This window comes from Nothoprocta perdicaria, unplaced genomic scaffold, assembly GCF_003342845.1.
Source record: "Nothoprocta perdicaria isolate Ctin4 unplaced genomic scaffold, notPer1 scaffold_307, whole genome shotgun sequence".
NCBI classification, from domain to species: domain Eukaryota; kingdom Metazoa; phylum Chordata; class Aves; order Tinamiformes; family Tinamidae; genus Nothoprocta; species Nothoprocta perdicaria.
The window spans coordinates 632,443-647,204 of record NW_020455541.1 but is presented as its reverse complement, the minus strand read 5'-3'; the positions used below and the strand labels follow the sequence as shown (position 1 = coordinate 647,204).

Here is a 14,762-nt window from a genome sequence, read left to right as displayed (position 1 = left end):
TTGGAAAACTGATCTCACAGTCCAGGTTGCTCTTGGAGGTTCTGAGAAAGAACACCAATATAGAGTTAAATTACTAGTTACCTAGGGAAATCAAAGGTGGACTGCACAGGCCAAGGTTTCCTTTATATATAGGGAGTCATGAGCCTGAAGCAACTCTGCTTTTCCTCATTTATGTAAGATGAGGTTTGAAGCTGCCATTCAAATTCATTCTGACTACAAAGATGAAAGACTTGGCTGCTCAAGATTCCCAGCTTTCCACTCTACTGCAAAGGGCTAGTCATTTGTTCCAACTTCTGCTTAAGACTTGGCTTCCCAAGCACCAACTCAATTGGCCCCTCTAGTCCAGTAATTTGAAGATCATTCTGTAATTCAATTAAATGGACTCACTACTCAAACAGGTCTTCCATTTGCAAATTGCTGTTTACAAACAGCTCACACCTGTGTGTACACTACTGAGCTGTCATACTTGACACCATGGTAGAGTTGTTCCCAACCCTGTTCTGGACTCYGAAGAGTGTTTCAAGTTCGGCCTAGGGAAGAAACACATCTCTACTTGGAGATATTTGAAAGTATCATTAAGTGCAAGAAAAGAAATCATGCAAAGGTTATGTAAAAAGTTTAATTATAAAATAAATAATTTTAACAGAAACATTAAATATTAAATACAGTAATAAATATTTACACATTTCCAGATATGACTTGACATTTAATGGTGTTGCTCTGCTAACAGCAGAATTCAGCTCTGTTTAAACAGAAGACATTCTTCCGAAAAGAAACTGAAATTATAGTTGGTGCTCAAGAAGGCACATACAGTTCAAGAAACAATGGACACTTAGGCCAGACAGGTCTGAGGTAAGTTGGGTTCTTTGCACCAGAAGGTAGAGCACAGAGCACTGCTTGCAGAGAGTACATCSATTTAGTTCTTTGGAGAAACAGGTTCTTATTCAAGTTCAGTTGAACTGGATTCCAAGTTTTCTCTTCAGCGCCGCTCCAAGCGGCTTGGCGTATCTGGATAACACAAGTCCCTTTGTGTTCACACCTAATTCTTAGAAGCTTTAACACTAGTGTCCCGGCTTACGAGCTTGTTTGAGTATGGATTATTTTTCTTCAGATATAAGGCTTCAGATTTTATATTTAAGGTCTCAGCATCCTGCRGAGAGCAGTTTTAACTCAGATGAGCACACAGGCAAACACATAGCTTCACTCATCAATAAGTCCTACTGTTTTCAGAGAGATTACTTTCCACACATACAGTAACTAAACCCAGGTGTGGTGGGCAAAGATCTGTCACCAACACCCTTCAAGTCATAACTAGAGATGAAGTTCTTTGAAGCTGATACCAGCAGGGAGCTGAGCAAAAGCAGAATTAGGTTTGCCCACCAAGGTTTAGTGGCAAAAGACATCCAGAGCTTACTAACTCCAGGGAGAGGGAAGAGGAGGTTCTCCCCACCACCTTGCACATTCCTGAAAGTCACAGTAAGCATCTCCCATGCACTTAAAGGTGCCAAAGGAGACGTGCAACCAGAATAAAGTCCATCCATGTAACAGCAGAAACTCAAGTTCCAGCACTGAACAGAGAGGGCTCAGTAGCAGTAGTTTCTAGCACGTCTTGATAGCAAGTCCTCTACCCGATATCGGTAGCTCCTTGCATATTTTTGCGCCAAGATGTAGCAGTAATTGTCTTCCCCAGAAAGTTATTCAGTAGCAAGTGGCATGTTGGACATCTACTTGCAGCAGCCTCTGTCTGGATGAATCAGGGCTTAGTGGCAACAACTCCAGCCCACAGTGTCCAGGTGGATGTGTCAGGTAGCCACAGGTACCCTGCAGCTTGGCAGTGGCCACATAAGAATTGTTCTGTAAGGGGCAGACCAGGCACGTTAGTCATGACCCAAGACATGAGCAGTCAGCACCAGAACTAGGTCAAGCTGCATGCAAAGCACACAGGTATAGATGTGCACACAGAGGGAAACTTCACTACAAGCAAAATTCTTTAGCTTCAGACAAGTTGAGAAGGCACAGCAAGCATTACTGCATGAAGCAAAGCTTTGTAGTGGATACAAGGAAAATCAGAAGAACTGCAAGTCAGTATTTTTCCTGAGGACCTTTTCTAGCTCTTTCAGTCTGTAGTAGATTCCTGCTCACTACGAGTCCTTTTCCTGCACTAAGGATTTAGCTAGGAAGAAAGATGCCAACTTACTCCTGCACTGAAAGGCATATTTCTCCCAACAGGGATCTGCAGATCAAGGAGTTTTTGCACTAAGCTGTGTGCTGAGTATAGAATATGGTTGAGGGGCTATGCACAGCACTCCCTGAGTTTGCATTTATCTTTGCCTATAGCCTCTGAGCCTTGCAGACTTTCTGCAAGGAGAGAAAAAAAAGGAAAAAAGAGGCCAAGGAGCTCGGTACTTCTGGCTGTTGCACCATCTCCTCTGATGTGAAGCTCACTGTGGTTTCTTGAGCTCTACTAACTCTGCTCAGAGTAGTTGTTTTTCAAAAGGAACTCTACTGATCTCAGTAYAGCTTTCTTTTTATCAAGTGGTTTCTGGAAACCCAGAAAGCTACCAGGTTTTTATATGTAATCTTCACATTTCAAGGCACTAAAGTCAAGCAGAAGTTAATAGTTTTGCAAAGCAGGCATGAATTTCTCATGCAAAACACCCATCTGGGAAGACTTAAAGGAGCAGCAGGTCAGCCTTCATACCTGCTCTCTCCCCATTTACACACCAACATGACCATTTCTGTTTTCTTGTCGAAGTTTTTTCCTTTCTTCTTTTTCTTCATACTGAGGACACTTTTTCCTGACCCTGTGGAATAGGGCACGTAAGAAGTCATTCTCAACTTAGACATACAATCTCTTGTCAGCAGCCCACACATTCTCTGCAGAGTTAAAGCTCCTGTTCTTTGAATCCTCAAGCAGCATTTCAGCACAAGGAAGTTGCAAGCAAGACAGCTTCTCAAACATTTGGCAGCAAGCAGTATTTGACAGTAACATCAAGGAATCCCTGAGCTAGGCACAGGTAGTTTAACCACACACAGCTGGGGCTTCCTGGTTCAAGTCTGATGAAGTAGCAAGAGACAATGTTGCTAAAGCCGAGCCAAGGACCAGGAGACTTTCTAGGGCACAGAGCAGCCCTGCTGAGCCAGATTTATTAGCTTTAGCAACCAGTTTCCAAGACCAGACAGGCTTCTTCCTTCCTCAAGCAGGTCCCTGCTTGCTGCAGGAACCTTCAAGTGCATGTGTCCCTTTAACATGCCAAAAGCTGCTTACTGAGTTTCTCCCAGCTTCTCAACATTTATCAAGTTAGTGTTCCAGAAGGACCACCTAGCTTCCTTAGATGAAAGCACAGATGTATGAGCATCATGATTTAAGCTTATGAGATTTCAAACCTTGAATTCAATTTAACCCCACTGGATAACTGTAGGCCATAATAATAATGTTTTATTTTTCCTCAGGGCACTAAGAAACTGATTGCTTCTAATAGCAATGAGCACAGAAAAGCATTGAAAAGCATTGACCCAGTCAATGTTCTTTACAGCACCCCTCAAGTTCAGGTCTAACTATGAGGCAACAGTGAAGCGACAAACATGCATCTTGTTTCCTCAAAGGTACAGAATGCACCTAGTTCAGTTCATTTACTTGGCTAAGAAGTAAAATTAGATCAAAATCTAAAATTAGACTGGAGTTCTGAGTTTCATCTCCATCATCCTACACTCTAATACAGCAGGGTGAGAACGAGAGGATTATTCCTATAACAGATAGCACTCAAGGCACCCTTCAGGAGCAGGCTCCAGCAGCATCCACCCAAGTGCTGGTGAACACACTGACAAGGAGCAGAGCCACAGGCAGCCAAGTCAAGTAGCTCCAGATGGCTTGTACCAGGTAGAAGGCAAACAACTTTATGCAAGGCTTGACGTATCCACACAGACCTGCTTTTTTAGAGCATTTGCAGGAAGAGCCTGGATGCCAGTTACCTGCCATGCTGCACTGCCAGCAGTTTGTTATTCTCAAATTTTTGCTTCCTTCCCCTTATAAGCAAGTAGAGCAGCATTTTGTACTACCAGTACTGTCTCCCTACTTGGCTCTGCCCCCATAGAACTAAGCTCAGCAAGCTCCATGAATAAACAGAGTGCTGGAGCTTGGTGTGCTGTCCTCCAGCTGCATAGCCATACTATGCTGGAGAAGAGCAGTGCAAGAGCCAGTTAAGTTACTCCTCACAGGCTGCTTCTCCTTAAGCTTTAGGGAAAGCACTGCCTCAGCATTCACATTCCCCTTGCACTTCCTGCTGAGGTCCTGGAAGATGGCAGTTATCTTGACTGCACCAGCAACGGAAAAGCTTTGATTTTACATGATGTGGGTCACAGGCTGCCCACATTCAGTCATGAAAAAAGCTAAGTGAATATTCATTTCTTACACCTCACTTCCACCCTCAAGGCTTATTTAAGCTGGAAAAGGAACTTGACCCTTGTGGATGTCTTCTGCATAGGTAACTCAGACAAGCCATGTGCATTTGGCATTACTGGACACAAGCCCTCCTCAAGCTACACAAACACTAAACAACAATACTTACTGAACTATCACAATGATGAGTACAGTAACGAAGCTGATGCCCGAGAGCAGAACAGCTACCACCACCAACACAGTCTTTGAGTAGTCTGCCACATCATTCTTCCTTTGAGTCTTCATGAACTGTTCACCACAGCGCTCACCAAAGAAATCCTGATGACACCTGAAAGCAAACAACACAAGTTCTTATCAACTCTGATGCTCTCTGGAGTCAAGGACACCCACACACCCACACACACACTCGATTTAGAGATCTCGAGTTTCACATGAACCTCTAGATGCTAGCTTTAGAGCCTGTTCATGAAATGCAGTCACTGCTCCAGCCCAAGGTTTGTCAGCATTTCAACAAGTCAAGATTAGTTTGGGCGTGATGTTCCAGGAAGACACACCTTTTCATTCTTTTGGTTTGAGTTTATGACCAACTGATGAGTTCAGTGGCTTGTTATGCATCTCAGATTCCATCATCACTTAATTTACATGGCAGAAAGATTCTCAGTCAAAATACTGCAGGAGATGGAGCTATGCCAAGTTGACATGGATTTTTTTCCTCCAAGCCCTCATTTGATACCAGCTCATGCAAACCACATGTAACTCACAAGGTACTTTCAACTTACTTGCAGGTCACCATTTGGAGATGTTCTAGGTATATGCATTCACCATGGATGCAAAAGTTTTTGTATTCCATTTCACATGGAGTCCCTTTCTTTTTGTTTTTCCCCTTGTTTTTCTTCCTTCTTGATTTGCCAGCATTCTTCTCACCCCCCCTCTTTGTTGGCTTGGGCTTAACCACAGGTTCAACTGAAAAAAGGACAAGACGATTCAGTCTAGCAAAGCTGAACAGCTAGTTTCTGCTAATAGGGAATAATTGGATTTGGAGGATGCTATAGGCAAAAAGATATTAGGAAATATAGGATGCAAATGAGCACACTGATACACATTTTGCATCCTGCATAAGAGCAATAACTTAATAGGCTCACTATTAAACTAAATTCTGCCACCATTAAGTCCTGAGCAATGCAGACAGCAGCACACAAAGATGGGCTGAGAAGGCTGTCAGAGCAAGAGCAGACATCAAGGACTGCAGCATTCCATGTGGATCAAGTGGTTGAGTGAAGTTGCACAGACTCAAGCGAAGACCCAGAAAGCACATAATGAATTCACATTGAGCAAAGCCATCCAGTAGTTTTATATGGACTCAAATAAAAGGCAAAACCTCTAACGCTTTCAACTATTTGCATCACTGATGAAAGGCAGTTCAAGCTGCTAGATAGTCCTGGGCCCTGTGCAGGCGAGACAGCCTGCAACCCCAGTTAGCATACTTGTTCCTCCTAAATACCCTGCAGTGCTGTCTTCAGGAGACAAGGAGATCATTGGTTTCCAGTTCTCCTACTTTGAGAGAGAGAGATGCCAAGCCTCGTGAAGGAATGAAAGCTGCGTATTCCACAAGAGACAGACTGCTCTGCCACTTGCTGCCCCTCATTATCTCAATTACAGCTGGCCTTTGGAAGAGTGTGGCTTCAAATACTGGTGATTAGTAGCTGTGAATTTAAAGCACAGGCACTTTTCCTTTTGCTTCAAGGACAGGCTAAAGCCAGCTTAAAACTAAGCGTCTTCAGCACCACAGCCACCTAACAGCACTCAAAGCTAACAAGACGATCATATAGCAAGCTAGTAAAACATTAGTTCTCTTCACAAACCCTCCTTTTACTGCTAGTCATAAATAAAGTACTCTCAGTGCAAGGTCTTTTTGTTGAGGAATAGGACAGAAGTAACAGTTAATCAAAGGTATTTCAGCAGCTCAGTTACATTACTACTGTTAGCAGTATTCTTCCAAGCTGGTTACTTTTATATTACGCTGTGCAGACCAAAAAAAAAATCAAAGCAACTCCTAGATTATTGTTTTCCCCCAAAGCACTATGCATATAGGCAATCACCACAATAGGATGCAACTCATCTGACTACCTTGTAACCCTGTATTTCTAGTGGCAAGAGATCCTGTACAATAAACAAGGTGTAGCTGGCTGTCGTCTAGACAGACCATCATTTTAAGTTCCAGAGCAACAAGCCTGGCTTGAAGTTACTTAAAAGCAAAAATGCCTTCAGCAACGAAAGGTCTGATTAGAATGGTATAAGTTACATTAATATGCAAATGAGGAACACTGTTCCTGCAGTCAAATTTTCTATGCTAGATATAGGAACTTACTGCTGACTACTAAGACCCCTGCTTTGTCCATTTAGACTTGACATATAGTTGACATTCACCCTCCTTCAATAGTCAGCCTATTAGTTTGATCCCAGTGCCCCTGTTTGCAAGCTACCAAGAAAAGCCATCCTCAACTGAACCATAACAGCTTGAAGGCTTCACAGATAAACCTCATGCCAAGTAGAAGAGCTGGTCTACAAACCAACCACCTTGGTTAACAACTCTGCTTTCTAAGCAGTTATACAACACTTAAGTTACCAAGCCAGTAGTTTTACCAACCAAACYGCTCAAGACCTGGCATTCCCATCTTCCCTGACCTCTTTGAAAACTTCAGCACAAGTCTGAGCACCTCAGAATGCCCATCTCCCTCACGCTCCCTCAAACACTCRAGAGCTCTTTGGCCTTCATTGAGATATGGGGTATTTCTGCAGCAACAGACAGCAGCCAGATACCATCCTGGATRTCCATTGTATCAGACTGTGTACATCTGCTCATCTGCAAGTCATTTATAGGTACTTCAGCCTCACTGCATACAGTTTCTTTTGGTTTCTTAAATAACAGTACTTGGGGTCAGAGGTACAGAAGTCCATATATCCCACATTAACTGGGCCATTTGCATCTCCCAAGATTTTACAAGTGGCTAGTTCACAATAGGTTCTCCTAAAAGCCATKACACTGTAGTTTTACCTAAATAATGCTGTGATAGATACTTCTGTAAAAAACACCTCTGTAAACACTCAKGGGGCTTGTCTGTCTGCCCTTAAAAAGCTTTAGTTTACTTCAACTCCAACTAGACAGAGACAAGAAAACACCCAGAAAAGCCTTGGTGCAGGAGAGGCAACGGGATCAGAAGTTCACATTAAGTGGCAAGCAGTACCCATCAATCCCAACGATGCCTCCGTACCAGGCTGGTAGCAGTGCCCACCACATCCCTGCTGCCAGCAGGGCTCACCTTCCACACACTCTAGCTTTACCCGCATTACGTTTCCATCCCCACCATCACAKATTTAACACAACACCTCCAAGAAAGGAGGCTCTCCTGCTCCACCATACACAACAGGCCAGAAGGAGCAGCCTGCCAGCAGACCTAGCGCAGGAAGACACCGGCCCACAGGTAGAGAAGGGCGCACACCTCGGCCGGCTCACCTCGGATCAGGTCGTCCACGAGGTACTGATGCACGGGTGCCGCCTCCTCGTACTCCTCCTCGTCCTCCTCGTCCTCGGCGCCGGGGACGGGCTCGCCGCGGCGGGCGGGCGGCTGCCGGGGCGCGGGCGCACGGGACCGCTGCGGCTCCGTGGCGTTGGCGGCGGCGGCGAGGCGGCACGCTGCGGGGCAAGCGGGGGGGAAAACGGCGCCGTGGGCAGGGGGCACGAGCCGCCGCGCGGACCAACGGCCGCCGCGCGGACCAACGGCCGCCGCGCGGACCAACGGCCGCCGCCCCCCCCCCCACCTCGATACACACACACACACACGAGCGACGCCAACGGCCGCCAACCGCCGCGCGCCCCTCACGCACCTGCGAGCGCGGCCAGCGCGGCGAGCAGCGCCACGGCGCGCATTGGCAGGGGCGGGCGGGCGGCGGCAACGGCGAAGGGCGCGTGGCGACGGCGGTGGGGAACGGTGCGCGGCGCTCCATGGGGAGCCGCCCGCCGCCGCCGCCCGCTTTATAGGCGCCCGCCGCCGCCGGCCCCGCGCGTCAGCGGGGCGGGGCGGGGCGGCAGGTACGGGCGGGGCGGGGCGGGGCGCGCGCACCTGCCGCCCCCCCCGCTCCAGCCCCCAACGGCTCCAACGACTCTAACGGTCGCCGGCAGCCCCCGGCGAGGCAGGCAGGGGTCTGGGGAGGTCAGGAAAACGTCACCGCTATTATGGCACCTGCAAGGTTGGTTGGTTCAAGCGCCGAGTGCGGCGGCGGGGCTGCCGCCTGCACCTGCCACCTCGCCGGTGCCCGTGCCGGAGCTTAGCGATGGAGGGGAAACATTGCACGAGTTGCCATGGGCCGGGCCCTCCACAGAGAGGCCAGGTGTTTATTGCACGGGCGCGCCCGTCTGGCCGCGGCGCCCTTTGCTCTGCCTTCCCTTCCCCGGCAGGCCGCCCGCAGAGGAAGCGCGGAGGAAATGGCAGGAATATTTCTTGCCAGCTCCTGCAGCCGTCAGCCGGAGCCTCGGCCCGTGTGCGTTTGCTCGAGCAGCACATGAGTAATGACTGAGTAAGTGGCGGAGAGGAGGGTGGGCATGCGTCCAGGCGCAGGCAAATGTGCTCCTCGGGGGCACTTTGGCTCCTAACTGCCTCGGTAGCCCTTAGCAGAGCGTGTCAGGCCCCAGCCAAGTCTGCTCAGCTGTTGTGTAAGAAAGCTCGAAGCAGACGTAGGTTTAGGTGAGAAAAAATAGGGCAGCAGGTTGGAAAGTGCTCATCTTGAGGACGAAGCAAGTAGCCCCTCCAAGAAAGGAGCAGGCAGCTTGGGAGGGCATCCCGTCGGGCCCAACGAGGGAGGCTGTGGTCTGTTCACCTCTATAAGCCCTGGAAAGGTTTGGCCCCAAGGATTTGCATGTGAAGAGCCCCATGCATGTGTCTTGCTTCAAGTTCTATGCCCAAGGGGCCAAGGGGGCGAATCCCCCCCRGATTCATCTGCAAAGCAGAAACACACTAGACTGAGGAAGCAGAAGAGGGAGAGATAGCCGTGTAAAAAGATGCTGGGCCCAAGACTTTCCCTTTTCATTGGCAGGGGCTGGAATGCTATTTACAGCTCAGGAAGCTGTCAGAGCCTTTGTTTGAGGTGGCTGTGATCCAGGCTGCTCAGCCAGCGAACCTTCTCCCCTCTTCTACACACACCAAAGAAGGATGTGCAGCTACCAGGGCCACCTTCAGCCTTCAGGGTCATGCCAGGTTCCCTGCTCAGTGCCCTGGAATTGGTGAATCTTAGGAAGCAAAGTTCAAGTGCTCTATGAATGAAGTTGCCAAATGAGGCAGTTGGACATTAACCTATGACAGAATGCCCAGGGAAACTTAGGTCGGCCCCTTTACGCATATGCACAATGATACAGATGTTACTTAAGTGAGAAATGACCTTTTTTTTTCCCCCGACTGTTGCTTTTCCTCTTGTTTTCCATGCCTTTAGGCATTGCATCTACAGCAGAGAGATGACAAATCCTGCTCATCTGCTGCAGCCTGGAGACAGAGTATGCTCAGAGCAGCATGAAGACACAACAGCCAGAGAGCTCTAGGCCTATGGCTCTGTCATCATTTGGGGGCAACCTAGGGCTGGCACTTTCCTTTCCAGCTCAGACTTGAGCTTCCTTCCCATGACCTCCATTCAGGCCCAAACAGAGACTGACTGTGTGTGAATAGACCTTTTCCAAAGCTACAGAAGGCAGCAAGACCAAACTAAGTTTGTTTTGTGAAAATGCCCAAAGACATGTTCATGAGAAGTTTTCCTCGCTGCTCACCTGACAGTTTCAAGGTAAGTGATGGGACTACAGCTTCTCCACATAATTTTCTCCTTTTTGCTTCTATCAAAATGAAGCATGTACCCTGGCATTTCCAAGACTGATTGTTTTAATTTAGCCTGAAGAACATAGGTAGCACTGAAAATTTCAGCCCAAGCAGCCATGCTTGGCAAACTCCTTAGCAGTTGAGAATAGAAGCTTACAGCAGGGGAAAAGTTGAATGACCTGAGTGTAATTGGCTGTGTTACCTGCACTGTTTGGAAACCAAACATGGCATATCCAACCCCTGACTCACTACACATTCCCTCTCTCCTCACATCTCAAACCAATGGCTCCATTTCACCGACTGACACAAGCAAGGGATTTGGCTCAGCATGTTTCAAATTTGTCAAAGCATTTAACTGACTTCCTCTTGCCCCTCCCGCTTCTTTAAACAGAAATGAGCAGTCTGGCACAAGCCGATGCCGCTTTGAAGCCTTTTCTGAAAGCATTTCCCCAGAAATGGCGCTGAACTCCTGGTGACCGTGACAAAATGAAAAAGAGCCCTTTACCATCTGTGACCTATTTCTGCCAGCTGGGGCCAGCACCTTTGGGACGGTGAGATCTGAAACTCCTCAGGGTGCAAAGGGCATGACAACGGGTGAAGGTTGCAACCTGAGAACAGGAGGGCTCCAGTTGGACATGAGGGAAACACTGCCCTGAGACAGGTCYATGGAGACAGAGCCCCAAGCATCCTTGGAGGTTCTAGGCTTCAGCTGGTCAGAGCCATCCCAATCCCACCCTGGTGCTGTGAGTCACTGTGCCTGGGGCAAGGTGGGAGCCTGGMGACCTCCAAAGGTCTTGGACTTCCCACCACATTCTTACAGAAGGCCAGGCCAGTAACACATCTCCTGTGTTTTTCTGAGAGGAAAACTTATTGACGAGATACTTGCCTGTTTATCAGAGCTGTTCCTAAAGTGCGATTCAGCTAAACACTGCTTGGCTTCTCCTCAGAGATAACATTTTCCAGAGCCATATATTCCAAGATATATTCCCAGACCCAGGTATCCTGCAGAAATATTACCAGTAAAACCTCTATTGACTACACAAGGAGCAGAAGTAGGCCACCACTCTTGGAAACCTCCCAGYTCAGAGATGTTCAGGACCAAGTTGACGTGCTCGTGCACCACGTGGATCAGACGTTTTCCGAGCAGGGAGGTGTGAGCCCTGTGGGGCAGGGTGCCGGGATGCAGGATGGAGCTCCTGGGATGGAGCTCAGGCCGGGACATGCCGGCTCCCCACAGATGCAGAGAGAAGAGTGCCACCTACTGAGCCACGGCCACCCCAGCCTCTCGGCCTCGCCGCAGCCGCCCCAGCCGGGCTGGCAGCCCCTTGCCGGCTGTGGCGGCGAGTGGCCATCCGGCTTGCCCCCCTGCACAAGCCCTGAACAAGTTCAATGTAACTGGGGCTCACGGTGTCACCCAAGGGGCTGGTGACAAYTTGCTCCCTTTGGTCCTCTGCCGCTTTCGTGGATTAAAGCCCCACATGGGAGGCCACGTGGGAGCGGAGGTTTCTCTCGGCAGCTCTGTCTCCTTCTCCCAGGCACGGCTCTGGAAATCATCCCAGCCCTGAACTCAGTAGCCAGATGTCCTGATGGGGGGCAGCACATCATCTGGCTGGCGTGAGACCACGCTGGCAGGGAGCACTCCTGTGCTGTGATTCCGATGGCGTTTCCCAGCTCTGTGGCAAAGCTCATTGAATTTTGCTGAGTCCACATCAATGCTCTTCTTTCTCTACAACTTCAGCTAGCCCCAGCTTAGGGTGGCAGTCCCTCTTATTTCTTTTTGATCTTACCAATAAAAGCTCCCTTGCGACATGCCTGAAGGCAAAGCTCTCTCCCGCTGCTGGGTGGCCAGCAAAGGCTCATCCCGTCCCCGCCACGCCGAGGCGGTCACGGATGTGAATCACAGAGGCAAAGTGACCCCGGCCCCAACAGCTGTGTGGCCCTGACAGAGCACGTGGGCATCGTGTCCTCCAGAGCAGCCCAGGGCCTGCCAGCTGCAGGCTCATTATTCACTCTCTTTACTTTTGATAAAACTCAGCGAAATGCGTGAAGGGAAAGGAAGTGGCCGAAGTACCTGCCCATTTATTTTCTTCACTGACATCAAATGTTTATTTTCTAAGGATGGGCGGAGCTGACTTGTGTGCTTGAACATGAGTTATCGTTTCTCACCCATCTACTTGAGAACAGGTGGAAAAGGATAATGACTCAAACTGATCTAGTGTCTGTCTGGGCAACTCACCAGACTTTCACTTATGATCTGCAGATGCCAATATCTTCTTCTATCAGCAGCTACCTCCTAGGCAGGGAGAAGGCTTTGAAGTCAGGTGTGTGTGACTCCAATTCCTGCTGATGTAAATCAAGATTGCTGTAATAAAGAGGATGCAGATCCTCTTCAGCACATGGAGGGGAGGATGGAAGAGGAAAGCTCTAAATACTTTTTGAAATCAGCACTGATGTTGCTAGATGTCTGAGATACGCAGGTGTTGAAGTGACCACACATCTCTGCTCTGAGCGCTCTCAACAGACACAATTTTTCTAAATGGCAACAGTCTCACTGTGCTCTGTTCCTTTCCCATAGGCTGAAGCATGGATTGCATGAGTGAAACCCGTCCAGAAAGGGAATCATTTACATATCTGTACTGTTGATGCAAGGGAAATCTGCCTGGTGGCATGCATTTTCACTCCACATCTGACGCCAAAATCTTTTGGAGCATATTTACAGGGGATAGCAAAAAGATTAGAAAATATAAGCGTTCATGACTGCAAGATCTGCATTCCTCTCTCATTTTTATCAGTATAAATGAAAAAGAACTGCTCAGAAAACCTACGGGTTGYATTTTCCTTCATTGCAACTCCCAAGACCTGGGAGACATCCAGCAGCAGGATTTGGCCCCAGCAGGGCGAGCTACACCCCTGCTTAATTTGATGAGCAGGCAGTAGCACTACGGTTCTTCATGCAGTCAGATCACAGTCAGATCACAGCTACATTTGCTTTCCCTAGGCTTTCACCACTGTTGGGCAGTGGGGAACACTGCCCAATATTTGCAGAATATCCTGGGCTGAGCCCTGGCTCCTGATATTGCCTATTGTTTTGCACTAGATGCAGGTGAGCAGGACAGGCCCAGCTCAGTTCATTGCTCCAGCATTTGGTGGAAAGATCTGTTTTGCCTTGCTGTAAATAGGCTGTGCATCCCAACTCTTCCCAGCTCTCTTTTTAAACTGTTTCTTGGGACTTTGGTTCTTTGGTTCTTTGTGTTCTTTACACACGGARAATTGCTAACAGACATTCACCGGTTTCTCCCAGGCTGCAGCACGAGSAGGCCAAAAAGGCAATCCCTGTCCCCAAGCCCAGAGCACTTCCAGTTTCATCTCTCCCTCAGAAGCCCAGGAGAGGCAGCAAACCTGCGGGCTGCCTCCTCACAGCTCTGCAACAGATGTGGGGCTCATCGATAGCATCACTCTTCCCTGTGCTCTCCCAGGGGCTTTGGAGGGGACTAAGGTGCTGTAAGTCAGGCTGGGACAGCACTAGGAATTTTTGGGGGGAAGCCAGTGTTTTGCCCTGGGCTGTGACTGCTCTGTTTTCCATGCAACAGGCACCAAGCAGCTCTCATTTGAGCACCGTGCAGGTTTCACCCACTGCTTTTGTGCAGTGCCTCAATCTGCAAAGGCTCAGGGGCAGGTTCTGACCCTGGCAGACACTGCGAGGTCCCCAGCAGTGAGCTGCACAGAGCAAGGCTGCATTTACACCCCAACGGGGAGCTGACCSTCAGCTCTCTCTCTCATACCACCTCCTGCCACATCACGGAGCCCTGTGAAGTATCCAAAATACTGCTTGCCTAGTAGATGGACAAAATCTCCATATCCTACCTCCTCTCTGTCGAGTTTGTAGCACTGCAGCTCATTGGGGCCCCAGCAGGGCTGAACAGCCAGCTCGTCATCTCCCAAAGTTGTATGCAGCTCCTGTATCATTTTCCAAGTGCTCCGGGAACGCTCCCTTTAAAAAGAAGAGAACAGCTGTTTAAATGTGGAGCTGTTTGACTGCTCTTCGTTAAGTTTTGGTGGTCCCCCAGCATAGGTAGCAAATGCATTCAACTTGAAAGATGTGGAGGATTATGTGCTCAGTGACGTTACTGGAATAAATGTCTACCCTTAGGGGGGAAAATGGCATTTTTGTCTTTAGCCTCCTAGAGACTGAGCTGAGGAAGAACAAGGGCAGAAATGTTCATGTTAAGAAAAGACTCTGCCTGTCCCCCTTACCCTCCTAAACAAACAGACAAACAAACAAAAAAACCCAAAGCACGACAAAAGTGTCAAGATATTTTAGGAACTAAAACACAATTACCTCTACTTACCTGCTGTGGTAGTCTGGAAGGTTCTATTTGGTTCCTTCCATAGAACCTCTGGACAATCACTTTTTTGCTTCCTGTAATAACCAAAGTTTCTGAGGCACAAAAACTTAGAAGATCCTTAAATATCACAGGCTGACTTCAATCTCCCATTTGAAGGGG

The 14,762-nt window shown here is 48.5% G+C and overlaps 1 protein-coding gene across 1 annotated transcript; it reads right to left on the bottom strand.

The window, feature by feature from the left end:
• Positions 1-1,037: 1,037 nt before the first annotated feature.
• AREG (amphiregulin) lies at positions 1,038-8,327 on the bottom strand. The gene is made up of 6 exons (XM_026042530.1): positions 8,285-8,327; positions 7,914-8,093; positions 5,179-5,362; positions 4,569-4,727; positions 2,702-2,804; positions 1,038-1,854 (listed from the first exon to the last, which is right to left on the bottom strand). The coding sequence occupies exons 1-5, from the start codon at positions 8,325-8,327 to the stop codon at positions 2,717-2,719; spliced, it is 654 nt and encodes a 217-aa protein (XP_025898315.1). The 3' UTR covers positions 1,038-1,854; positions 2,702-2,716.
• Positions 8,328-14,762: the final 6,435 nt, after the last annotated feature.

What these genes read in the sequence shown, in the direction of transcription:
- AREG (XM_026042530.1), bottom strand. Translation starts at nt 8,327, where the DNA reads ATGCGCGCCGTGGCGCTGCTCGCCGCGCTGGCCGCGCTCGCAG. An exon ending in CGCGCTGGCCGCGCTCGCAG is followed by an intron (nt 8,094 to 8,284) that starts GTGCGTGAGGGG and finishes CTTGCCCCGCAG; the next exon opens with CGTGCCGCCTCGCCGCCGCC. An exon ending in CTCCAAATGGTGACCTGCAA is followed by an intron (nt 4,728 to 5,178) that starts GTAAGTTGAAAG and finishes GTTTGCTTTCAG; the next exon opens with GTGTCATCAGGATTTCTTTG.